Source organism: Melopsittacus undulatus, chromosome 1 (genome assembly GCF_012275295.1).
Source record: "Melopsittacus undulatus isolate bMelUnd1 chromosome 1, bMelUnd1.mat.Z, whole genome shotgun sequence".
NCBI lineage: Eukaryota > Metazoa > Chordata > Aves > Psittaciformes > Psittaculidae > Melopsittacus > Melopsittacus undulatus.
The window spans coordinates 146,704,517-146,732,172 of NC_047527.1; the positions used below are offsets into that span (position 1 = coordinate 146,704,517).

Sequence of the window (27,656 nt, forward strand, 5' to 3'; positions counted from 1 at the left end):
TAGTTATAAAACAAGTTTTTATCACTCTTCTAATGGGAAATTTATATTACAAACTGTCATGCGCTCTGGCTCAAAACAAGCTTATTATTTTTTACCATGTCTATAAGTAATTACAAGGTTTTTTAATAAGACTAGAATACTGTGTGTTGCAGCTCGCTTTTCTGAGGTACTTTTTTCGGCGCTCAGGTAATGAAGTAGGTAATCTGCAAATACACTGAAATCCTGAAAGTTAAACATCCACACTAAGAGCCAGATTTGCTTTATTTTTACACAGTTTTCATCTCTCAAGTGATTAAAAAAACAGAACTATTCAGACACTGGGTTTTGTTTGGGGTTTTTTTAAGGGAGAGAAGGATCTAATCACTTTCCTGCATCATTTTCTTCAGTGCTTTGCCATAATCATCATCAATATAATTGTAATGTATTTACATAGAGTTTTCCATACAAGGAGCTCAATCACTTCACAAAGCATCCAAGACAAAAAGCTATTCTACACTTTAGCTTGCTATAAGATGTGCTTCAGTTCTGTAAGTGACTGTTAACATGTGAAATGAAGCCCATATGAAAACAATGTACTTGGCAAATGCCCTTTAAGATGTCACACATACTCTCTATTTACTCATGATTAGTTCTGGTAGGAGAGGAAAATAATGTGATTTATTGCTCTGAAAATTATTCCGATTGGATTTCACTGACATCAGAAGAACCATACCCCTAACATGCTCTTTGAGAGCGACAGTCAAACCAACCGAAAAACCATACACAGAACACTTTATCATGTTACCTCATGCTAATTATGAGTACCCTGACTAGGAATCTCTATGCAGGATGAAGTAGCAGAAGATTTAATGAACATGTAATGTGGATGCATTTGTCTTTATCATAGCACTTTTCCCCCTCAGTCAAGTTGAACGAACCGGCTATCATATTGCTCAGACAACCACTGCTAAACCAGTGTGATAAAACATTAGTATCTGTGGGGCATTCTTAACTAACCTGCCCCCTGCTCACCAAAACAGAAGCACCCACTTTGCCACCTCGATACACAGGGCAGAGTCACCTCCAGCAGAGACAAACTCTCAGAAGGTGACTGGGAGGGCAGGGTTAAGTCTTAATCCAGAACAGTGATTTCTCCAGTTAACAGCAGCTTCTACCTTTAGTTCTTTAGAAATTAAATACTAGGTACTGAAAATAAGCAAATATATGAAGTTCTGTCTATTCCATTGTTCTGACACAATAAGAAGCATTAAAGGCTTTGAGAAGAGTACAGAAATTGGGCATGCGTGAAACACGCTCCCCTTATTGTGTAATTCAGCTCCCAGTGTTTAGTAACTGAACCAGAAGCTGCATCCAGGTTTTAATAATAGCTGCTATTTATTTCTCCATCAGTTTCTCTAATCCCTCTGAAACTCTTAATACTTTTCATTTCCCCCATATCTCTGGCTGTAAGCTGGTACAATTTAATTGCAGTCTACACAAAAATTACTTCTTTTGCTCCAAACCTTCTGTGCAACAGTTTCATTTCACAGCCTCAGCTCTGGCAATGGGAAGGAAAAAAATAAAACATCCAAACCACAACATATAAATAAATTGTTCCTAGTTGCCTTTTTCTGGTGGTAATTTTTGCAGGTTTTTACTGTATTTGCTCTCAGTCGTCGCTTCTCCAAGCTGAAGTTCTGGCCTATTTAGTCTCTTTGCATGGAAAGGCTCCATACTACTCACAGTCCTTACTACATATTTCTATACTTTTTCTTAACTCCAGTTGTATAAAATTGACTCTATGCTTCCCCTCTACAGTAAATTTCGTTTGATTCAGCTTTCATTTAACCCAGTGTAGCAAACAAAACTCTGAGACCAACGACCTAAAGTCAAACTCTTAATTACATTAATATGAAAAATCTTAACAGCTGATGAAATGACTTAAAAGAAGCCAGGAAAAGACACACTTAGCACGAACAGGACTTGGGACAATAATATCATAGAATCACAGAAAGGTTTGGGTTGGAAGGTACCTTAAGCTCATCTAGTTCCAACCCTCCTGCCAAGGGCAACAACACCTTACACTAGACCATGTCACCCAGGCTCTGTCCAGCCTGGCTTTGATGAGGAAATACCAAGGCATATCAGGTGAGAATCTGTCACTAGAGGCAGGATGGTTCAGTCTTAATTAGGCTGAGTTTGAAGGAATTGTTTCCATCTTACAACTCACCATAATGTTTTTACAATGCACAATAGGCTTCTGTATGCAAGGATGGTTCAGCAGGCATAGGAACATTAAAAGTATACCTACCTAAATTACGTTGTCTTTTTGAAAGTCTGGGTATAAACTACTGCTGTCTTGGACTTTGCATAAGGGTTGCATTATTTTTAGGACTACTTTTTCCTTGACTGTCAGGATTTTTGTTTTCTTCCAAAGAAATACAAGCAGACATTAAATTTAAAGCACACTGGAATGAAATTATCTCTCTAAGAAGTACACATATTTTACCATGTAGCACCAGGCTCTGCATTTACAGAGGAAGAAAGATGCAGCAGATAGAGAAAACTAGAGAATTTTTGAGAAAACATCTTTTTGTCTCAAGATAAATCCTCATTAATAAAACAAATTCATCACAGGAAAGATGAGGTTTGGTAAACATGTTTGTTTCCAAATTCTCCAAAGCTGTTAAACTATCCCAGCTCATCATTCTGCAAGTGAAATATGTCGCTGGCAGAGAATTTTCACTATTAAAGCATGAACTTCAACAGTGACGTCTGAAATAAAATACTTTAAGATAATTTAAATGAAAATGCTTTGGTTGATCCTAGCGAAGATTTAGAGACTTCTCTGAGAATTCTTCTTGTGCTAATTTAGGACAAAGATGTCTTTCAGAAAGCTGCATAATTTTTCAGGACAGAATCTTCTCTCAAGCCCAGACCTGCAGTAAAGGCACAAAGTGTCAGTGAATACAGGTGCTCGTCTCATTTACTCTTCTGAAAGCTACAGTGAGTACAGCAGCCCTTTTATAGGAGTGGGGGAGGAGATGAGCTAGAATTCCACAGATGCACACAATCTGCTGCTCTGGATCTATCAGGTGATAGGGGCCCCAGCCTTCCAATATCACAGGTGACCTTGGTGGCATACTGCCAAAATAAATGACTGGAAGCTGAAAACCAAGAAGTACGTCATGATCTAAGATACAACCTGCACACACACTAAGAACAGAACAACATACCCATTAAAGATATAAAGATAGACAAGGGTGATGTCATAGTCTACCATGATTACTTCATTATATTTCTCTACATGATTACAATGAAAGGGAAGAGAATACTTAAGAGTATTCCAAGAGCTAAAACATACCTGCTTGCAGCATCTGTTTGCTGTCTACAAGGCCTAATTCTTTCTGATGAATGTAACCAACAGAAAATAGCAATAAAACACTATGGGAAACAAGCACTACACGCACCACTTTCGGTAAAGCCACCACCGACATCTGTTGTTCGCACATAAAAAGTTATTGACAATTTTAATTTGGATTTAGAAAATAGCACTCAATTATTTCAGGGTAGTTGGTTCCTTAGGTTTGCTTTGTGGGGTTTGGGTTTGTTTTCTTTTTAGAAAGACCTGTATCACCTCTAAACTCCTAAGCTGTTACACAATGGGGAATACATAGATTTTTAGTGATGTGTGAAAAGATCACCAACTAATAATACTAATTTTTATCAACTGTCTTCACAGCTTAATTCTTACTGAAAAAATCCAATACAACAATAAAAATGCTAATTGAGAAAGTTTGGGAAAGATGCTGCAGACAACACAGCTACGTGCACAGGAAATTAATTCTGTAGATGATGTGGAAAAGATGGCTTATAAAGTCAACAAGATATTACTTAAGGCAAGAGAAACAATTAGACTGTTAACACTGAAGATAAAGCAAACATTTTGCCATCAAATATAATGAAACTAATTAAAAGTGAAATGAAAATTAAGATATGAATATGAAAACAAAAAACAAACAAGACAGAAGGCCAGAGTTCATAGACTCAAAATCCAAACCAAAGTGTTCAAACACATAGCACCTATAGAGAACCTGAATGGACTGCAGTTTATCGTTTTGGGGGGAGGTTTGCACATGCTAAAACAGAAAGATCCATCCTCCTTCAGGCATGGATTGGTCTGGGGTTTCTTTTTAAGAATAAAAGGATATTTTATGGGTACCAGATACAAAACTAAAAGGCAAGAATACAATTACAATGAGTGAGTGCTGGAAAAACAGCAGGCTGTACAATAGTACAAGCTATGAGCGTGTATTGCTGTAGAATATATTTTTCTGATACTATAGAAGCATGACATGTGCCAGATCCAATTCTGCTTACACCACTAATCTAATTCACATAACCTAATGAAACAACAGGGGATTTATACTCGCCAAGGCATTTTACATTATAACCAGACTTTCCTACTCAATGACATCACCAGTTGGACTGCACACAAGCACTTCAGGCCCCTTGGTTCAGCAGGGCTTTTGCAAGAGAACCAGGGTATTGAATGGTCTCAAGACTGGTCAACAGTGCCAACATGTTCCAAGTTATTTCTTTCACATTTCTCCTCTTCCAAAATTCTGAAGATCCTCTTATTAGCCCCTCATCCTACTGTATCTGGACAATCCCACCAATAACTAGACTATCAAATGATGCTGTCCTTACCCTTTATGCTGGCTCCCCTATGTCAATATTGACTTCTTGGCAATGTCTTTCTTCACAGATGCCTTGCAGCAATTTCAGCCTAAAAGCTGTTGCTATTTGAGCTATTTGAATTTTCAACACTCTGTTAAACCACCCCACATTTGTGAAAACCCCAAACTCACTATATATTATCCTTTAAAATCTCTTAAAATTTACCTGGTGCGACAATACCTAAAACACCCATTGGCAGTTAAGCAGCTTGCATGCCATTATCTGCTACTCACAGCGCTAATGGCAGTCATCTCTGGTGACTTCTTTTTCTCTTTTATCAGTTCATATTACAAATATCTTAGCTGCTGCCTTAAACTAGTTTGTGCACCATTTTGAGTAAGAACAAGTCTACACATTAATTTCAACTAGCTTCAAGGCTTCATCTTTCAGGACATATTTCAATGCAAATAGAGGTTTAAATTTTGTTTTTAATAAGCCATTCCTATATGAGTGAGCATTCATTGTGTTCGAAAAAGCATAATGAGACAATGTGGAGCCAGGAAAATTTCCAGAAATGAGGAGAGAGAAAAAATAAAAATAAAAAAATAATAATAATAATTAAAAAAAAAAAGAACAAGATATCCTATAAACAAAGTTCCCTAATTGCAGAACATGCAAAGCAAGGAAATAACAATACCGTCTCCCATTATTTAGGAGCATCCCTTGCTAATTTTGCCTTTGAACAAGCTGGGGCATTGTCTGCATAACGTCTGCATACGTCAACCTGTAATGTTGTATAAAATATAATCGCTTAATAATGAATTGCTGAACAGAGTGCTCAAGAGAAAAGGAACACGGATTTTCAGCATGCAGCTTCTGAATTCTGATTAGCCAGGCTATACACTTATTCTGTATGTTATACAATTATCAGGTCCACATAGGACTGTGGAAGTCAGAGGGCTTCAGAAGTGTGACAATGACCTTGCTGATCAGAATTCCATACAAATTGCCACAAGTCCATTACCACTGACAGGATGCTAACCAGTAGGTGCAGAATTCTGAGCCAGCTGGAAATGCCTACCCAATATAGAGCAGTGATATATAAAGACACAATAAGAGGTCATCAAAAGAGTAATGCTATGTCAGCACACCACTCTGTACCAGGAGCACTGCCATGAGATAACAGTCCTCTCTTTCTGCTCATTCTGCACAGCACTGTAGGCACCATTCCCAGAGAAAGAATTTATTGCTAATAACCAAACAATTGTAAAGATAATAATGTTGTAACACATAATGTTTTTAAGCATGTATCCCACAACACTTAATTGGAGTTATACATTCATTTAAAACACAGCAAACACAATGACCAATGAACAGCTTGAGTACTTCTAGCAAATACTCTGGGAGAAGCACTTGCAAAGAAACTCCTTTAAGGACCACATCTGCTGTACCACAATGTAACAGGGGAATCCACACTCTTTTTGCTTCTAAAAGAATTAAAATACTGCAGAAGTTGTTAAATTTCAAATAGTCTTTTTGATTAACTCGCTGTGAATGACCCAACTTACACTGAACTCTAAAAGCAGACACACGATTTATGGACAAAGCTCCAGGACCCTCTGGTGCTACACGCACTGACCACATCTTTGTTAAGACACATGCACTTTTCTAAGCATTGCAAGGCACAAACTGTATTTCAGGGGATCTCTCAATCTCCTTAAAGACAGACACTGAAAGAAGTCAGTTTCTCAAATCATAGTTTCAAGCCATAAATGTGAAGTTTCCAAAATTTCACTCCACTATTCAAATCAGGGCCAAAATGAGAGTGGATATGATTTTTGCACTGATTTCAATGTTATGCTGCTAGCAGCGGGAGCTGAAAGTCTTGCCTTTCACCCCTCCACTCCCAGCAGGAGACGCTGTCTCCAAGAAAATGCTGTATAGATATGTGCAAGGTATGATTTTCAACCAACTTAATTATATTTGACAAAAAACTGCATGGACACTCTTGTTTCAACTCCCACTAGGCTTACTTTAGTTTATTTAAGTTCTTTTTCTTAGGAACACATTAAAGTTGAACTGAAGAAGCTGCTTTCACATCACAAAACAGAGTCCATAAAGGGATTTGTAAAAGTTTACTTACACAGCACAGCTCGTGCTTTAAATAAACTTTCTCATGTGAACAATATTAAACTGCCACTTGTCTCCAAATTCCCCAAACAAATTTAAAAGCAAGGTACATTCTTTCCTCTCCAGCACAATCTCAGCCTCTACTGACTCAGTGATGCTACTTATAGACAATACCCTTTTACTCCTAGAATGCTCTTGAGAGATCCCTGGGTAAACTTACCCTTTTCTAACAAACTACAAGAGCACATAGCTGGAATTCTACAAACATTTCTAAAGTAGCCACCCACAGAGGAAATTGTTGAAAGACAGAGTTCATGATGTCCCTGAAAAGCCACCAGTACATCACTTGCCAAGAAAGAAGATACGAGTACTCACAATAGGCATACCCTAATGTAACTAAGCAGGAAAGATCCGTTTACGTATAATCACTGTTGAAAACAGATGTACATTTCATGCTTCCAATAGGATTTGATAAGTCATAGCTATAGAACAAAAAGCAGGTTAGACAAAGCATTGAAGGGGTCATCACGTTTCCAGTAAGTGAAAGTAAACAGAGCTCCATGATCTAACTGATTAAACCCTATGAAATACCGGAAGGTAAAATAACCACCATTTTCATTTAATGTTCTGAGTTAGTTAAATTACATCTACTCTTTTGGACACATTAGCTAAGCAAGCACTAGAGTAGCAATACCTAGTTTCCATCTGTCGGACTTTGTTTTCAAGAAAAATCAAATGCCATACATCACAGGGGACAGAACTAAAAGACATAAGCTAGAAAGGTGACATTAAGCAGGCTGTGTGCTCACTGGACCCCATTCACAATCTCAAAAGCAGCTGGATGCATTTGGTAAAAAGCGATTGACATTTATGTTTTCCTCAGTAGACCTAATTAGGTCTGACATACATCCATTCACACTCAAATAGGCACAGAAACCTTCAAGGCTGTTTTCCAATTATTTCCACCTAGACTGCCTCATTCTAAAAGGCCTGGGAATCTCAACGTTCAAAAGATGCTACAGGTGCTGCTCACACATCTTCTCTCAGCACCCAAACCTCTAACAAGAAAAATACTTATCATTTAAAACTTGTGTCTTTCAATACAGGAAAATTGTTTTTCCGACTCTCAGCCTCTTGAATCCCATTTTTCACCTGTGATTGACAGAATTTTATTGATACAAATGGTACAAGTATTGTTCTAGTAAAGTTTTAAATGCCCCAAAAGCCAGTCTTGTTCGTAACACTATTATTAATATAATAACATTAATAGCCATCTGAAAAGAGTAAAAGGTGCTAAAGGATGGAAAAGTAAATTTTTACACATGGAAGACATTCAGATAATACAACTTCCCCAAAGAGGCTAAGAAAGATTAATGTTAAGATAAAGGTCACTTCAAAAGACACACTGCATTTAGCACTGTATCACAAGGGAGGCAGTAGAATCCCTAATTCAAGAGTCTCCTCTCTTTGCTTTTCTCATGAACTGCTGGCTTTCTTGGCTGCCAGTCTTGTAAGCTATACATCTGCACAGGCTCTGGTTATCTCCACATTGAGTGGGACTTCAGGAAAGGGCTCAGTTCAGCCATAGGGTTTTCTCTGTACAAGATGAGACTTCAGAGTGTTCCAGGCTTGAACAGCATTATGTCATCTACCTCCTCTACCACAAACATCCTGCGAGGACTTCAGGATGTTAAAATAATACAGGAATAGCACATGTCGAGTTCAGCCTTCTACTTAAACCTAAACTTCAGAAGTATAAAGCTGCATATAAATGGCATTCCTAATTTAGACTCTTCTGTGTCATACTTAGAGAGGCTTACTCTGCTTCTGAGAAGTACCACAGTATCTCACACTGTTCTTCACCATCTTATTCTGCAACTCCAACATCATTTTAGGGTTTGGTGGCAATGCTGACAAATTTCCACCCTTAACCTCATTCAGTTCATGTTTCCTCTCTCACAGGAGACTGGCTGTTTACTTCTATTCTCTAAGGAAGCTCATAGCATGAATGACAAAATGTCAAGAATAATTAGGAAAACTAGTTTTATGCCTCTAAAGAACAACATGTTGTCTCTGTCCTCTCAGGCAGGCTGTTGTCTTCTCTAAATAAAAAGAATGGCTTTTGGCATCCTTTAAGTAAATTCAAACCAGCATATCATTTAGAAACAACCTGTATTTATTCCTGCATCTTGCTCGAATTCTTTCCTCCGTTCTATGACATTACCTTCTGCACCCTCTATAGTCACAGTCTGCTGTGAGTGGCAGCAGAATAACTACTAGATTCAAACCTCTTATTCCCTTCCCTAGGGAAATCACCCACATTTTTTGCTGGTCCAGACTATTCAGCAATTTATGATATAGCAGTCCAGAAAATACTCTTCCCCAGCCTCCTCCTCTGCTTCCTTACCATCCTGATGCATTTTATATCTAGGAAACAGTTATTAACTACCAAGCACTGGAATTGGACATGCATATTCAGGACCATCAAAATAATACAAGCACAGCTGCTTCTGAATGCAATATATTAAGGAAAACATCTCAGTGGCACACCTTTTTCCTGAGTGCTACAGTCTTCTAGGTTAGTAGCTCAAGCTTCAAATATAAAGCAACTAACACTCCCCCCCCAACCAAGTTAGAAACTACCCACAGGTATATCGCAAGAATTCCACTTGTTTCCAAGCCCCAGCTTGTGTGTCAAGATGTGTTGTGGAGCCACTGGTCTGCTGCACACCACCCTTGAAGTGCTGACAGGTTTTGACAATGCTGCCACCAATTTGGATTTGTAAAGCTGATCAGAGAGTGGATACTGACCTCAGCCATCTGCCAATGCAGCAGTTGCACACAGATTCCATAACTGATGTACCTCAAATCACCAGGTATCATGTAATTTGATGCATACTTTCTCACTGGAAATAATAATGACTGTATAAATTACACTAGCAACAGGCTTTGTTGCTATAGTGACATGCACAACAATTAAACTAATTAATTCTGTCAGTATAATATAGGATAAACAATAGAGAAACTCTTTGTAGATGCATTCTCTTGCTGACTTTTGCTCTCAGAAACACATATTCCAAGTTGAGGGGACAGGGGGAGAGAGATAGAAGCTATTTTCTGAAAAGAAGCTTCTAGAAAATCTAAATTCCCTTTTGGACATCAGGAAAAAGCAGATTCTAGAAACTCCTGTAACAGTCTCTGCGAGACACTTATTAATACAAAAGATCACCTGTAAAAAATAACGGAATAAGAAGACTTGTAAGTGTCCAGATTTTTTTTCCAGGTAATCTCTTTGAAGCCTTTAGAAACTCAAATGACAATTAGCAGCAGTATGGAAACTGATTAAATCAGATCACAGAGACAGGTTCCTCTGTCTGGCAAGTTCACAGCAATTGCTACACACAGTTTTCACCCCTTATTTCAGAGTTTATGGACCTTCATTCCTCACACCCCTGTTCCCATACTTGTGTACTTCAAATGATTTTGCTAAAATTCATGTTTGGGTAAGTATCATTACTGCAAAAGAAAGCATCGGTAATTTATAGAATGTAAACTTCAAACCACAAGACTAAGGCCTGCTTGTTTGAACAGCCCAATTGAATCTAGCGTAATTACCTGAGTAAGTCTGCAGAAATGGCCTGTTCTTCATCGCTTCCACATATATGATATATATATTTGCATATATATATATATGCACATCACAATCTCCTATGCTTTTGTACGTCTAGGTTTTGTACATCTAGTCCTTTCCTCTGCCCCCAAGTAGAATCAGGTCTCTACATAATTCCTCTTCATCTACCCCAACCAAGGAAAGGGTAATGAAATCACAGGGACTACATCATCTTCTCAAAAAATGTATTCCAGTGTCTTCTCCTGCTACCTATACTTTTTTTCCCCCTAATATCTAACTTGAGCCTTCTTTGCTGTAGTTGAAATTCATTTCTTAATCAGCTGCAACAGAACCAGTGCCTATTTCCAAGATCTGTTACATATGCTCTTGGGGAAGCTATGAATGGGATAATTCTTTTGTACAGATAGAATGTCAGCTGCAAAGGATCTTCCACTGAATGGAACAGCAGGCTTTCTTTCCTAAATGCTCCTCTTTTGATAGGCTCCTCCACTCGAGAAAAGTAACAAAATTCTTTTTACCTACTGATTCCATCACAAGATGTGTATTTTCCATATGTATTTCCCATTGGGAGCAGAGAAGAAAAGAGAAGATTAAACAACAAAGAATCAGACTACAAAATATATAAACTCTCACAAAACATCACTAGCTCTTCCTCTGCATTCCTAAATTTAGATTTCCTCTCTGCTGTTCTAATTTACATTATTTGGGCTGTACAACTGCATTATTTTAGACCTCAGTCCCTTTGTTAGTACTCTGATGCCTTACATTTATTCAGTTCCAACTCTGTTCTCAAAGGAAACTAGCTATTTATTTCAGCAAATGTATTCAGCAAATATAAATCTGGGTAAGAAACAGAATAGTTGGGTATAATGTTGTGTAAGTTCAGCATAACTATTCACTCTGCTGTCTAAATTTAAGCCTTTTCTTCCTTGTGGGATTCACCATTATAATATTTATTGATAAATAAGGATAGAAACCATGGAAATAATTTTAAAGCTTTTGATAGCACATAGTAACCAGCACTAAATTCAGCACACTGTGCAGTATATTCTTACTGTACTAAGTTCTTGCTGCCTAGGAGCCACAACCAAGCACTACAGGGTTTGTTTGGTTTGTTTTACTTTATTTTAAAAGCATAAAACAAAACATGAGGAAGCAGAGTCCTCTGAACTTCTGAACCACATTGCAAGAGGTCTGAAATCAGTTACCCATTCTCAAAGACCTCCTTTGCGACATAAGACCATCCACTTGACACTCCACACTGCAGTACCCTGGATATACCAATTCCTTTCTTTTCCCACAATCTGTCCTGTCTACTTGAATGGTAAGGAAAAGTAGTATCTCATGTGATAGGCTAAATGTTTTTGATTTACAGATTCAGAGGCCAGAACAGATCACAGTGACAATCTAATTTAGCCTCTTGTACAAAGGACAGCCTGAAATTAATTCTTGTTTCAAGTTAAGTATGACTTGGAACTGCTTTACACTAATGAAGAATCCAACTTTCTCTAGGCACAGTGTTCAAATGGCTGGTTATTCTTACACATGTTAAAAAACCTGTACCTAATTCCAGTATGAATTTGTCTGGCTCCTGTGTCCAAACTCTGGGTCTTGTTATGCCTTTGTCTGCCTGCTAAAACATAGCTACTGCAATACCAATGCAAATAATAAACTACACTATGTGTTATCTAAACAGCATTCCTCCTTAACTGCACCCCTAGGACAGCTCTGACACTACCTTACTGGAGCTAGCTGACACTTAAAGCTTCTGGCAACAAGTATGCAACAAAACATCTGTTGTGACATCCCTTCTAAGCACCCCCTCTCCCACACCATATGGCCATCTCCACTGAGTGGTACTGCAAGGCCACAACCCAGCTCTCATCACTCCCCGTCCTCCCTGGGGAAGGCAGACACTGACTGATAATTGCACACAAACTTCACACTCCATCAGCAGGAAAAACAGCCTACTGCAGTGAAAGGAGATGCGCAAAGCACGTCCATGTTACAATGCACTCCACCCATGTCATCGCTGCCAGAAAACCCTCAGTGTGGAAGTGCAGCATACTCTCAAATAAAGGATCTGTTTCCAGAACTGCTGTTGCTGTTCCTCCTCAATGCTTTGCTTGTCACAGTCAAATCAGCTGTTAAGTATAAAAGTAAATAAATCCCACACATACATACAAGATTTCACTGAAATACTAGTGCCCTTCTGCTATGTAAGCAGAAGAGTACTCGTCTTTCATATATGCCTTCATAGCTTACATAATTGTGAATTATATTTGTGGGAAGAAGGGGAAAAAAAAAGAAATAGGCAGCATTGTGCCTCTCCCAACAGCCTCTGCTGTGCCTCCAAACAGGTCCACAGGCACCCTTAAGGACACCGTCAGAGAAGTCAAAGCTTTTCTAGATTATGAAATCTTGAGGCCCCCATACTTTGTAGCATCAATGTATTTTCCTTTTGCTGCAAAACTAACTTCTTTGTGTCAGACACACAAACAGCTTTTGCCACTAAAGCTACTCAACAATTTGGTCAAAACTCTATGTATAAGTATCCCAGAATGCCACTCTTATTGCTGTGTTGTCCATGAACAATGTTGACTGGATAATTATGAGGAAAGCATAGATGGGAAAAGAGGCGCTAAAGAAAAGAAAAGACCTAAAACAAAGCAGAACCCACACCAGCAGTCACAACTACAAAATAAATTAACTGTGAGGGGACAGGTTCTGCTCCTACTGAATTCACTGGCTGGCTTCCCATTTATTTCTATTGGCCTGATAAACACTTGCATCCTCCAGCTTCTGTCCTGCCAGAAAGAAAGGCTGGCAGACAATCCATCAACATGAGCTACAAAGAATCAGCACCAGCACTGACAAAATTCGACTGCCATTCAAAATAGAATTCAAAGCTAGGAAATGACAGGAAAAGCCTTCCAGCAGCTTCAACTGCAATTGGATGTACAGCAAGGGCTTTAATTTAAAAGCAATCCAAGAGCTACAGTGTGTACTCTGTGTGTAAAATGTAACTGAATGTTCCTGCAGCACCTTCAAATTCTCAATTCTCTTTTTAATTATGCAAAGGCAAGACTACACAAACACTGTTAATCATATTCCTCATGTTTAAGGTCAGAGTTGGATGGGAAGGAGAACTTGTTTCCATAAATTACTTATATGTAACCCAGCACAGCTATAAATTACAGACAGATGCAAGCCAAAAAAGCTTACAAACCAGTTATCCTTTGCTGTGATCAGGTATAGTCACTTGGGTGGAAAAGACAACTGGCTGTGCTTTTCAATTCTGATATTATTTGGCAATAGATTAGATTAGTTAATCTTGCAGGACACACTGCACATTCCCCTCTCTCTGAAGGGATGGGAAATGTTCTTTAACATAGCAAAAACCAGGTGCATACATCAGAGGTCTCTCCTACTGATTTACTATATTTTGCACTGGCAAGCTCTGCTACTGGCTTGTTGCACTGGTTGGTTGGTTGTGGATTGTTTTTCGGTTTGGGGTGTGTTCCCCCTCATCTCCTTTTATCCACATTTTTCAACACCAGCACACTGAGACCAGCATAGACTATTGTCATTATGGCACACAGAAATAAATCCTTTAAATTTCTAGCTAGTAATTTCCTTGGACAAAGCACTAGTTAACAACACTCTTCTTTAAGGTCCTAATCCATTAGGATACATCCAAACCTAAACTCACTAGAAGCAGAGAACTGACTTATGAAGGGAAATCTGCAAGCCCTTTTACTTTTTCCTTTTTCCAGGTGGTTTGTTTGCTTGGTGTTATTTTTAGTTTGGGGTGGGTTTTTTTTTTTCCTTTTTGAGACTTTGATTTTAGCTTTTACTCTTGATACCACTATTTTCCACATAGATCGAGCTTTGATTAATGTCTCAGAATGTTCAAATCTAAAGCAAATCCACAAGTGTGCCTGGGATTTGTTACTTTGGACTTTGAAAAACCTTAAACCTCTTCGCATTACATTTTCTCCTGCGTAAATGAAGTGCTTGGTTTCTTTGCTTCTTATTCAATTTCTTCATACATCAGAGTTGGATGAGCTCTACAAAGTGGAAAAAAACTAAGTCTTTTCAGCTTTCCACTTTCAGAAAGTAAGACTAGTTTTCATATATAAGTATACACAGAGATCTGTGATATAACATCATGTTAAAGCTGTTGTGAAACTGCTAAAATATCTGAAGAGCTAAGCGCAGACATGTAAATGAAATGAAGAAAATAAAACTAACACCTGAAAGTCCACTATTTTCCTTCACTTCTTATACTTCTAAGATTAATATTTTGCTCTTTAACAAGTATAAACAGTTTCCAGCTGTCCTGCATACATTTAATTGGATACAAGCAACATGAAAATTTCGGTATCTGGAATAAGCATATTTCCCACTTCCTTATCTGATGTTAAATCACAGGAAGAAAACACAAGCAAGACAAACAGAGGCTGCAGGCAGCCAGGTAATGTACCTCCTACCTTCAAGGCTCAACCTGCTACACCTAAGCGACTCCTCATACAACTCTGTATATTCAGTGTGAGCAAGATGCTCTTAGAAGCCTCAACTGAGAGAAAATAACAAGACATTCCAACAAGAATTTACAAGAGCACTGTACTATCTGTGCAAGCAATAACAAATGGAAGTTTTTGTCTCAGAAGCCCCAGTGACATCATTATTGCTCTTATACTCTTGGGGGAGACATGTGTGCAATTGTTTGGTTTTTTCTTCGGGTTTGGGGGTGTTTGTTCATTTTTTAAGATCACTTAAGTCCCCTCCATCATTATATTCCCATGCAGAGAGTCAGTTATGTCTTACTAGTGACAGCAAGATAAGCAACTATCAGTGCACTGACAGTGCACAAGACAAGAATCCACCATTCACACAAACAGCAACTGGCTTCGATGTCAACTTATTTCAAAAGGGGGCTCTGTGAGTGCATACAAAAATAAGTAAACACATTTTCATTTCCTATTAGCTCAAACTGGTGCACCATTTCAAATAACACATGTCCATAAAGTAGTAAAAAACACCTCACAACATAAAGAACTCCAAAAGCTTTTGGGGTGTAAATGCAAAGATCTAACAAAAATAGGTGAGGTTAATAATGATTACGTCTGCTAACTGCCACCTGTAATACTTGCTCATATGTGCACCTGTAAGTAATCTATACAATAATGCTCATGGAACAGTTGTTGACCTAGCACAGAGATTAGCAAGCAGAGTCCAAGACTGAATATTTACAGCTACTTCAAAAACAAGCTAAGGCATCCCAGGTAACTCAACTAAATGACTGGTGTTACTACTTATTTGAAATGAAGAGCAGGAGCAGGTCAGCCACGTTCACATAATGCATTTTAAATGCATTTTGATTTCAAAGACAAAATCAGCGTGATAGCCATATGGAAGTCCTTGCTAACTTAATTGAGAAACTCCTGAAGTAGTCTTAAGAACTACTGCTACCCATTTTCAACATTGGTGAACTCAATCACAGCTTTTGAGCTTTTTAATTCACCCAAAAACTTAACTGGTCTGACACAACAGCAATGGCACAAAACCTGTAAAATTACAGAGCTATCCAGTAGTCTGGGACTGCACTCATTTCCATACACCTTTAATACTTAACAGCTACAGAGGCCACAAAGTTCATTTCCTAACCCTATGACTGTCCTGATTTTACCACAGAATTTTGGGTATTAGACAATAAGAAAATGCATCACAGAGACCACAGAGCTCTAGTGAAGGGGCATTTCTACCAGGCTAGAGGTCATTCAGTGAGTTGCAAACATGTCACTATTTTACAAACAATTTTCAATACTTAGTGTTAGAAGAAAGGGAACATTGAGGAAGAACTTCAAGCCCCGAGCATTTAAAAAGGAATATGGCGATATAATCCTCTCTGAGATAACCTGCTTACAGTCAGTAACACTGCCAGCAAAAGACATCTAGTAAAGCAAGAGACAATCAAGCCTGCAGAATGATGGCAGACCATTCACAACATTGTTACTTCCTCTTGTTCTCATCACTTTAAATTCAATGCAGAATTTTATAGTCCCCTTGCACAAAGGAACAGCTATATCTTTCCACATAATTATAAAGTCCTTTGTCCTATTTGTTGTGTCATTGTCTCACACGACATACAGATGACCTTGCTTCAGTGAGATGAAGCTACACACCCTCTTCTCAGCAGACTGAGTCTTAATCATTAGCTCTTGATGCAGTACAGTTGAGTGCATTTGGTCACAGGACTCGGGCAGAGAGGAATAGTGACTGGCAGAATGAACTCTCACAGGTAGCACAGGCTCCCTGTCAGTCATAGGAAGCTCAGCTCCAACAAACCCTCTGCGAGGCACAGAAGAGAGCAGAACCAGATTTTCTGGCTCTTTGTAGTCCCACCACCTCAACAAGACAAGACATAACACTCATATTGAGAGCTGTTGGATAATAAAATGAGGAAGATGTCCTCCTTCTGCATCACTTCACTTGATAAAACCAATCATGAGCTGTACTTTAAGGACTGTGCAAGGCAAAGAATTATTAAACACATCTGGAGATAAGTGAGAATCCAGGCCATGTTACAGCACACAATGTAAAACATTGCTGTGAGAAAACACAGCTTAGTAAGCCAGCACTCTGCCCTTCTGAAAGTCTCGAGTGGTATTCCAGGGCAACTTTATTAGAGTATGCTACAGAACTTACACTGTTAATCAGACACAAGCATCACAAGCATAGCACACTCAGCTCCTAAAGTTCAGGGTATTAAAATAATAAATTAGAAACATTTGCATCTCTGCAGAAATGCCTGCAGCACAGTCTGGGACAAGCAGCAGGAGGCAATGATAGTGCAAGAAAAGGGTATAAACAGCAGGAGGTTAATGTCTAGCCTATAGCAGGATACTCCAGAAGAAACTAAGATACTCTTGTCATGATTCACAGGCCCATAGTGTGACATCATTACAAGCCTTCTACAACATCTGTGTCAGATCTTCACCCGGTGAAGCTTCTGCCTGACCCTTTCACAGCAGCATAGAGACTTCATGGTGAACCCCTGAGAGACTTTTAAAGTTTCATTTCATGAGAAAATATGAATACTTGTTTCAGTATGAAATACTCATATTTAGAGCTTCACCCTACTTCAACTTCTACCTTGTTACCCATTCTAAACCACATTAGGCAAATCAACACAGTTCTGAAGCCCACAGCACAGTGTTCTGACTGTAGCACAGTGATTTTCAACTATGCTCCAGCTGTTTGACTGAATAACATTCAACGTCCCTGAGCACATTAGTTCGCGCAGCAGTTCTCAAATATCTACTGCTTGTACTTCAATCAGGTGCAATACAGGGAAATGTGCAATCTAAGTAAGAACTCACCCTAACTACACTGACTAAAATTACCAAAACGCACGTGGACCTGAAATTACAATTCAGGTACCTAATATTAGGTTCCAAACCTATGTTTTATTCTTTTCCATTTAAATATCAGCACCATTTCTGAACACCTTCAAAAAGAAATATAAAGTAACTACTCTAAACATAGCTGACAAATGTTTCCTATTCTCCTCACCATAAGGTGCCACTGTGTTTGCACATATGGTGGAGATGCTTTAGAAAGCATCCAGAAATATACATTGCTTACATATGTTTATGTTACTGAAGGCAAGGGGACAAGGCCCATAGTACTCCAATGTCCTCACAAGGGTTTATTTTGACAACTCACATCAAGCCTCTAAGGAGCATCATGTTCTATACAAATTAGCTTTGTATTATTTGGACACTTACATACATATCCCACTGAAGCAAACAAAAGAAGGAACTGCTGATTCCTCATGAAGAATTTGGGAGCCTCATTTCACCCACTCAACTCTGAAAACCATGTTCCTGAGTTCCCCAAGTAGGATACCAGATTTTAAACTATGAAATTGCCAAATAAATCTGCTCAGCCTTCCAGACTTTGAGCAGGCTAAACCAATCGGAAATGCTGGTAATGAATGTCTATAATGACAACAAGGATCCTGACGCACTACCACTTGGCATTTCATAGCCACAATATCCTGTGTAACCGAGTCAACGCAGCCATTTTTTCAGATGAAGCAGGCATCCTGACACTCAGCTGAAGCCTCTGGTCTGAGAAGGCTGCGAGTCATCTGAAAACTGTGAAAAAACACGGGGGGACGGGATGGGGACGAAACAGACACGACACGGACCCAAACAGAAAACTGGTGGAAACAGGATGTGCAGTAACCCTAGCATAATACAAACACCTATCAAAAGCAAATGGCTTAGAATATAAGTAGTGATACTGGCTCTTACCCAGGGATAAACTCTTTAAGGTACATTTTTTTTTCTCACCTTAGTATATATTTAATAAGTAATTAATCCTCATTTCATACAAGAGCACATCACGCTGCAATAAATCAAACCTCACCTATGATTATCCCACCTCCATGCTCATCCCTTCTTTCTACCCAAAGCAATGACACACCTCAAAATACACACAGAGAGTCAAATATACATTCCTGGCAGGTATAATGTGAATACAGCTTTACCTATTACTAGTTCTGAACATATCCTGAAAAAATTTAAAAAAAATAGAGTAAAATGCAATTAAGAAATATTCATATACAGGAAAGAGTTTAAACATGTTCTTAGACTGCTGGCTGTAAAAAGATATTGAACTGTTAAAAGCATACATTCTCTTATAACTCTTCCCTTCCTCCAGATCTTGCTAGTGAATAAATAACAACACAGACCTCACCATAGCAGCTTAAGTTGCAGTGACAGAACAGAGCAGAAAAGAGCAGTGCAAGTTAGAATTAAGCTACTATGCCAAATTTTTTTTTTTTTACGCAGCTTTAAAGTCATATTATAAAAAGATAGAAACCTTTACTGTTTATAATGGTATAAGTGAATAGCAAATCAGGCCATACTGAATTAGATACTGCAACAACATAGGGAATAAGAGGTACCTATTCCAAACAGTGTACAACCTACAAAAATCATAGAATGGTTTGGGTTGGAAGGGACCTTAAAGCTCATCCAGTTCCAATCCCCTGCCACAGGCAGGGATACCTTCCACTAGAGCAGGTTGCTCCAAGGCCCATCCAACCTAGTCTTGAACACTGCCAGGGACGGAGCAGCCAGAACTTCCCCTGTGCCAGTGCCTCATGACATATTAACAGTGTTTTTCCTAATAGTTATCTCAATCTTCCCTCTGTCAGTTTAAAGCCATTCCCCCTTGCTGTGTCAGTATATGCCCTTGTAAAAAGGTCCCTCTCCAGATTTCTTGTCAGCCCCCTAACTTAAGCACTGGAGCTGCTCTAAGGTCTTCCTTTAAGGAGCCTTCTCTTCTCCAGGCTGAACCAGCCCAGCTCTCTCAGCCTGGCTCCAGAGCAGAGCTGCTCCAGCCCTCACAGCATCTCTGTGGCCTCCTCTGGAGTTGCTCCAGCAGCTCCATGTCTTGTGTTGTTGCCCCACAGCTGCAATATGGGTCTCAAGAGAGCAGAGGGGAAAAATCCCCTCCCTCGACCTGCTGCTCATGCTCCTTTTGATGCAGCCCAGCACACGGGTAATGGGTGGGTATTCTGGGCTCAAGCACACAGTGAAGTTGGCTCAATGTTGAGCTTCTCCTCAACCAACATCCTCAAGTTCTCCTCTCCAGGGCTGCTCTCATTCAATCCACTCTCCACCAAGGCTGTAGCTGTGCTTTAGACTGCCCCGACTCAGGTGCAGGACCTTGCAACAGATGAGTCTGGACTTATTACAGGTGCTCTATTTTCAGAGACAAGGCTGATGCTATGTATTAGTAACGCTTACTTCTCAGGTCTCCAGAGTCAAACACAGAAACAGACTACTCGAGAACAGCTTCGGAAAACCCCCAGAAAACCCCAAAACAAGCTCTAACACTGAGCCTTGCAGCACTGAAGAAGCAAGCAGAGAGGAGCGCTCAGGCAGGAGCCTCTGCGGGCAGGGCAGAAGCTTGGAGGCCAAAAGCACATCAAGCACCGAGGGCTCCTTGCCAAAGGATACGCTCCACTGACAACACAAGAGACCTATGTCGAGCTTACTAGAACTACCAATTAAACCCAAAGGGGGTGAAATTTCCAGTACCAGTTTGAAGCAAGAGGGGGTTAAATGATCACAGATCGGGAAATGAAACACAAACCGGCTCGGGCTCGGCCCGGAGGGCGGCCCCTTACGGAGAGCCAGCGGCTGCGCAGGCACAACGTTACCCCGCCTATACCGGAGCGCTCCAAGCCCAGCACGCACAGGCGGCAGGGGAGGGCGTCTGCATCTCGGCGGCGTCACCGGGTGCCCAGCGCCGCCTCACTCCGCCCTCCCGTTCCTCCCCCGTCCCCTCACGGCGGCGGGCGGCGGTGTGAGGTACTGTACCGGCGGGCAGCAGGCAGTCCAGCGGCGCCAGAGCGCGCTCCATGTCCGCCCAGCTCGCCGAGGGGGAGAGCCCTGAGCCAGCGCGTCGGGAACGGGGGAGATGAGGGACACACACACAGAGACAGGCGGGCAGGGATTAGCGGTGATCCCGTCCCTCCTTCCCTAAGGAACTGCTCCTCCCGGCGGGCACCTGCAGCCACGCGCCCGGGGAAATGCCTCCGACCCAGCGGGAAGAGGGGGTGTGGAGGTGAAAGGCAGGACGAGAGAATCGATCGCCGTCGCCATCCGTTGCTCTGCGATGGATTCAGCGGAGGGAGGGAGGGCAGGCACAGCGGGTGATTGGAGGCTGCCGCTGGGGCCTGTGCTGGAGGGCAACGGGTGGGTTACGGGCATGCCGGCACTGAGGGCCGTGTGAGGTGAGGCTTTGGCCTGCTGTCCGCGGTGCCGGCTTCACCTCTGCGCCCTGGGCTGCGGTTCCCTCCGCCCCTCGGGGACGGTTCCGGCACCGGAGCAACGCCTGCTCGCTACGGCTGCGTTTAGAGGGGCACGAAGAGCAGGTACAACGCGAGGAGGACGGCGGTGCCCTTGCTTTCTCCCCTTCTAAAAGAGCGGCCGCGCTGAGTTTATTGAACATTTAGAGCGCGCAGGGGTTACTTAGGGCGGAGCGGTGGGCACCATCAATAAAAACACCTGCGAGTCACTGTCGGGACTGGAAGTGTTCTGCTTTGACAGCCGGTGACCAACGGCTCGCTCAGTACAAAAGTGGTTGATCGCTCTCAGTCCATTGAACCCGAAACAAGCGGACCCAGCGCGGTTCCCCACGCCGCAGTGCGCGGAGCTCACCGCACCGCCACCGCAGGCTGCTCCCCGGCCCGGCCCCACAGCAGAGGGCAGCAGAGGCCGCGGCTCCGGTCCCCCCGCGGCGCTTCACAGAGGGACCCTGGGGTGGGACGAGACGGGAGGTTGGGGTCTCGGTTTAGAGGTGTTTGGAAGATAACTCTGTGGTAGAAAAGGAGCTGGGGGTGCTGACTGTGAGAGCTGAGCATGAGCAGCGTGTGTCCAGGCTGCCAAGAAGCCAACAGCACCCTGGTCTGTATCAGCAGTAGTGTGGTCTGCAGGGCCAGGGCAGTGATTGTGTGCTGGGCACCTCGAATCCTGTGCTCAGTTCTGGGTCCCTCACTGCAAGAGAGACATTGAGGTGCTGGAGCAGGGCCAGAGGAGGGCAATGGAGCTGGTGCAGGGCCTGGAGCACAAGTGTGATGGGGAAGGGCTGAGGGACCTGGGGGAGTTTAGTCTGGAGAAGGCCCAGGGGGGCCTTACGGCTCTCTACAGCTTCCTGACAGGAGGATGGAGCCAGGAGGGGGCTGGTCTCTGCTCCCAGGTGATGAGTGATAGGGCAAAAGGAAACAGCCTCAAGCTGCACTAGGGGAAGTTTAGACTAGGATATTAGGAGAAATGTCTTCCCCAAAGGGTGCTGAGGCATTGGAACAGGCTGCCCAGAGAAGTGATGGAATCACTGTCCCTGGAAGTGTTCAAAAAGATGCAGACAAGGCTTTTAGTGATCTGGTTTAGTGCTGGACTAGGCAGTACTGGGGGACCAGTTGAACTCAATCTTCAAGGTCTTTTCCAACCCAGTTGACTCTATAGTTCTGCGATAGTCAGTATTTCCAGTCAGTTAGGAGGGAAGAGGAACCAACATGTCAGCCTGCTACTCAGTCCACACTTAGGGATTCACACTCAGACCAACAGAATTCAAATGACTCCAGGGTTGGTTTGAGGATGGGCCATGTTTGTCCTGCATGATACCAAGAGTCTATAGTGGCTGTAGGTGTGTCTTGGGTCTGAACAGTGCAAGCACTAGGCCTTTGCTTTGGCCCTCTTGGATAAGGTGTCCTTCTACATATAGGAGATTATACCCTAAAAGCAGCTTTGGTCTACAAAGACTTACAAATTCAGAATCATTGGAAGTGTTCATGTCTTGACAATGAGAGACATTAGAGGAAAATATATTAAGGGCATCAAGAGGTAACTGTCATTAACACTACAGAAATCAAGTGTTCTGTTTCACTTTTGTGTCATTTGAAAGTTTTCTTCCCTCTCCACTGAGAACTTGAATTTCAAACACTATTAGGGACTTTGATATCATCCCAGCATCATTCTTTAAGCAGGTTAACCAGCATCAGGAAGCAGCAGCTTGCTCTCCCTCCCAAGAAGAGGCCATAAGGGGACTGCCATGCAGTTGGTCTGTGCTCTCCTCCTCTTAGTTGTCTCTTCTTCCATTCTGTCTCTTTTTTTCTTTCAATTTTGCCAGGCACTTTCCTAGTACTGAGTAAAACTATTAAACATTCTCCAGGATAGCTTATTTTTCTTCAGTATCTGTCAGTGTCTCTAATTTCCTGGGTTTATTTGTTCTTGGGGGGTACCATCTGGTATAAGCAGTTGCTGATAAGCAGGAGTGGGTTCTTAGGCATGAGAACAGCCAAACCCACTCAGAGGGAAGATCCATCCAAGTCAGGGCCCCACTAATGGATAGTGCTCACTTACAAGCCTTCCTCCTCTTCTCCTTTGCTCCTTTTAACATACTCTTTTTTTTCTGTAAACACAATAATTGCCATATCTCCGCTCTCTTCATATCTGACAAGATGCTTTTTTCATCTGTGCCAGGCCTGGAGTTCCAGACAGTCCTTTACCAGCCACTGCTGCAAGAAAGTAATTGCACCTTTCTCTGCTAATCATGGCAATGCATGATTCATCACAACAACAGCATTACAGACAGAAGTCAGTCTTGAGAGAGCAGGCTGGCACTGGCATCCTTTAAATCCTTTCAAGATGCTCAAGGGTCTGCAAGGTACGGCAAACTGCCAGCCCACTCCACAACTAGGCAAAGGGCAAACAAGTCAGATGTGCTTTCTCTCCCTTATCTCTGGCTTTCTTTCACTGCCCTGTCTCTCAGGTACAAACCTCTCATCCACAGTATAAAGCCCTTTTAAGAGTCATCTCCACAGGAATAGCTTATGCTCATGCTGAAATGCACTGATCTCTAAGGCAGGGCCTGAAACTGTTTAGCAGAGCCTAACAAAGGTATCTAGTGGAAGAAGTTTCCGAAAGGCAAAATAAGTAACTACCCAGCCTGGCATGCTCTCCTATGGATAGTCCCTTAAGGACAATGAGCAGTAAGGAGACTGATGTACTTCTTTGAAGAAGTACTTTCGCTTGCTTTTTGCACTTCTGTGTCAGGACTTTGGTTGAATTTCCCTGTGAAGAGATACCATCTAATAAACTAGCAACAGCTTTTTTTCCTGTCACACAGAGGAAATTCCTCACTAAATATTAGGCCTGTTTTTCCAGGTAGCATATAAGATTCAGAAATATTTCTTTCCTCTAGCTGGACCTCAAACCAAACTCCTTTTCCTCTGCATGTATATGTCTACATCACTTTGCAAGGTCTGCAGAAGAAAGCACAGAGAGGCTATTCAAGAAAGACATCCCAGGAGCACTGATCTTGTGCTTTGATTACTGCTGTCTCCTCTGATTAGCTAAAAGGAGGGCAGGTGACCTCAACCCTAAGTGAGAAAATAAACAGGCAAGCAGATGTAGTTCCTGAGTGACAGATGAGGCTGTCTGACAGAGCAGGTTCCTGAATGATTTGCAGGAAAGGTTGAGGGAGTGTTCAGGCTTTTTAAACCTCCTCTGGTAACCAGCCAGCCAGTCATGCCTCTCACCTGATAATATTCACCATTAATTTTGCATGGACTTGATGACTGGTCTGTGTATGCAGAAACTGACATTTACATATATTATTATATATATATTTTTATATGTAAAAATTATTCTTAGCAGATTCCAGATAGCTTCCTCTTCTTTAGGAAAACTTCAGAGAAGCAGTCATTCATATAGAAGCAGATTCTATAGAGTATAATTATGACTTGACTAACACTGCACTTCAGCATGACTAAAACTGATCAGATGGGAAGAGTTGAAGGGTTATTAGCAGGGCAGCAGCTTTTATTTACTCAGAACATCTTTTAAGACTTGGCAAGGGAAGAAGACAGAAGTCAACATGAATTGCAAGGGGATTAAAATGGGATTTATGCAACAGAGCTAAAGCCTGCAGGTTCTGCTGTGTTTCCTTAGGATGGTTAATAGTCAGGTATACACCTGAGGCTAACTTTGTCGTAGCATTAGCTGCTTTTAGAACTTTTTTCCTTCTTTCAAATCACCCAGTCTAGTTGGGACTGCAAGGTCTAGAGGTATTTAAGGACGTTGTCCAACAAAATGATAGGACCTGTCTCTAGTATTCACAGCATAATGTCCCTTCCCTAGACCAAAGGCAAATTGGTCTGGTAATGCCAGATATCATCATCTAATGGTTTATTTTTTTGTCCGTTCCCTTTCACCATCCTTCACCCAGAACAGGAGTCCTATCTCTGTGCCTGACTGAAAACTACTTCTGGTACTGTTCAAAAACTATGGCAGATTTCAGTAACTGGCAATGTGTATCTGAAGCCTTTTGACTGGAAAATAGGTAGACTCAAAACTACCCAAGTACCTTCAGAGGTCCCTCTTGGTGACTTCTGAAACAAGCTGCTTGTGAAGTATGGGTATTTGTTCCTCCTGCTATTCCAATTTTATTGCTAAACTAGAACAGTCTGTACAAGACTGGCAGTCAGGTTTCATGCAGTGTATATATGTGAAGAGTATTTTCTCCCTCTCTCCACAGACTAACTTTATATTAAAATGAACCCAGTGTTAAAAGTAACAGGCTGGGATGGTTCATTCTGGTACCTATTCCAGTATTTGTGCAGAATAATAAGGTTAGGAATGTTTAGCTAGCTCAGCTATCTGTCTGAATATCCCTAAGTACTTCATAATTGAAAAAAATGCAGGCATCAGTGGATAAATGGGATGCTTTATTATAGACATTATATCCTTGCAATTCCCCTGTGCCAAGAAGTCCCTATAACCTCCTTAAAACTCAACCACCAATTTGAAAGGTACAATCATTCAGGGGAAGAAAAAAAGACAAACGAACAAAAAACCTACACACAGTCACAACTGTATGCAGGCAGACAGAATCTAATACACACACTCTTCGAGTCCAGGTCCTGGAACAGTTAATAGAGCCAATTTCACATTTGTTTCAACAAGTCCTGAAAAGATGATAATGCATTAAAAGAAAAAAAAAGAAAAAGAGAAAAAAAAGTAGTATTAAGTGCAATCTGTTTCTGTAGTGGTGTAGAGCAGACTGGAGATAAACCTTATGGATTTTATCAGGTCACACAGTAAAGCAGAATAAAATAATGGTAGAATAATCCTGTGGTTCACTAGGCAAGACACTGCATTCAGGAGAGCGGAGTTTTAATCCATGCTCTACTACTGACATGGGTACACAGAATCAAACCACGTGGATCTATATCCTCCAGTATGGATCACCTTAGGAACTAACTTACCTTTGAGCGATCTGGTTTGTAGCATTCTATGACTTTGTTTCCTCATCTGCACAACAGCATCCATGAAGTATACCCATACTTTTAAATCAACGTGAGATAACAGCCAAATACAAATAAATCTGTATTACTAATGAACAGACAGATGGCATTTGTTTAGCAAGCTATTCTATACAAATTGAGAAGAAGATTTATTATGCTAATGAACAATATTCTGTCATGAAGATGAATGCAGGGTAAACTTTGGAAAGAAGATAATGTATTGAAGTGATAACTTTTAGAAATAAAGAATTTTCATCTAATCAGCTGCTATCAAATCACTATGGACAAACTTAAACAGAGATTGTGCAGTCTAATAGCTATGATTGTATTCTTGAGTTTGTGGAGTCAGGAGACTATGCAGATGGCTGAGATGCTAGGCAAGCTGTTTGACCAACCTGGTTAGGAGTTTCTGAGAGGCCTTCACTGTGGTGTCCTGGCAGCACAAGAAGAGTTAAGAAGTGGGAATAATCCAAAGAGATGCTGCATTCTGTTCTGCCTGGAAAGATTGTCTTATTTTGTCTGGAACTCTCATTGTCTTCTCAGTGTGGGACAGCCAGTATGAAGAATCACTCCACATTTTCCTCTCAGGACCATGTCTTCAGCACAGTCTAATATAAGTGCATTCCACAGCACCAAAAAAAATACATGGATTTTTAGTTCTTGATGTCTTTATCCTGAGTCTTACTAACTGCACTATTCCTCAAGCATAGCCCTCTCAGAAGGTGGCACAAGGAGGCAGCATTTGGGAAGTGAATATTGTGCATTTGAACTGGATGTGAGAGCAGATGGGATGGCACGGGCTGCTGAGGTGTGAGGAATGCTTTCCTGCATCTCTCACCATGTCCATATGCCACTGTGTTCTGAGTGAGATAAAGTAAGTTGCAGTAGCTTTACATGGTGGTCTATCAGGTTCTCACCCCTGTCCCAGGGGAATGAAGTGGTCTTGTAAAACTGCAGAGTGCAACCTTTACTTGCAGTCATTTGAGCAAGCAGGGCAGTCAACATGAACCTAAGGTAGTGGAGATCAGAAGGTGAATAGTGTCTCAGGGTAAGAACAGGTCTAGGTCCTGCCCACATATCACTGGTGTCTTGGCTGGGCTAAGTTTGGCCAAGACCCACACAGCATTCACTGTGGTGATGACTGCAAGGGTGATGAAAAGTGGGGCTATTGATAGCTGACAATTACAGCTGTAATGACCTCTGCAAGCCACTGCTCTAACTCATCAAAGTAAGAACAGAAATGTTGAGGCCTCAAGGACCTAAATCTGTCAGGGATAGTGTCACTGTGATGGGAGCCACTTTGAGGAATCTCTAGGACAGAAACGATGGAGGCATGGAGGCGCC

General features: G+C 41.3%; 1 protein-coding gene across 1 annotated transcript in view; it reads right to left on the minus strand.

Moving 5' to 3' along the window:
* Nucleotides 1–21,089, minus strand: part of TPK1 (thiamin pyrophosphokinase 1) — a 284,733-nt gene extending 263,644 nt beyond the window's left edge. The window contains exon 1 of the mRNA XM_031047165.2: nt 20,824–21,089. Within this exon, the coding sequence (XP_030903025.1) occupies nt 20,824–20,866 (43 nt within the window). The 5' untranslated portion in view covers nt 20,867–21,089. The remainder of the gene's footprint in view (nt 1–20,823) is intronic.
* Nucleotides 21,090–27,656: the final 6,567 nt, after the last annotated feature.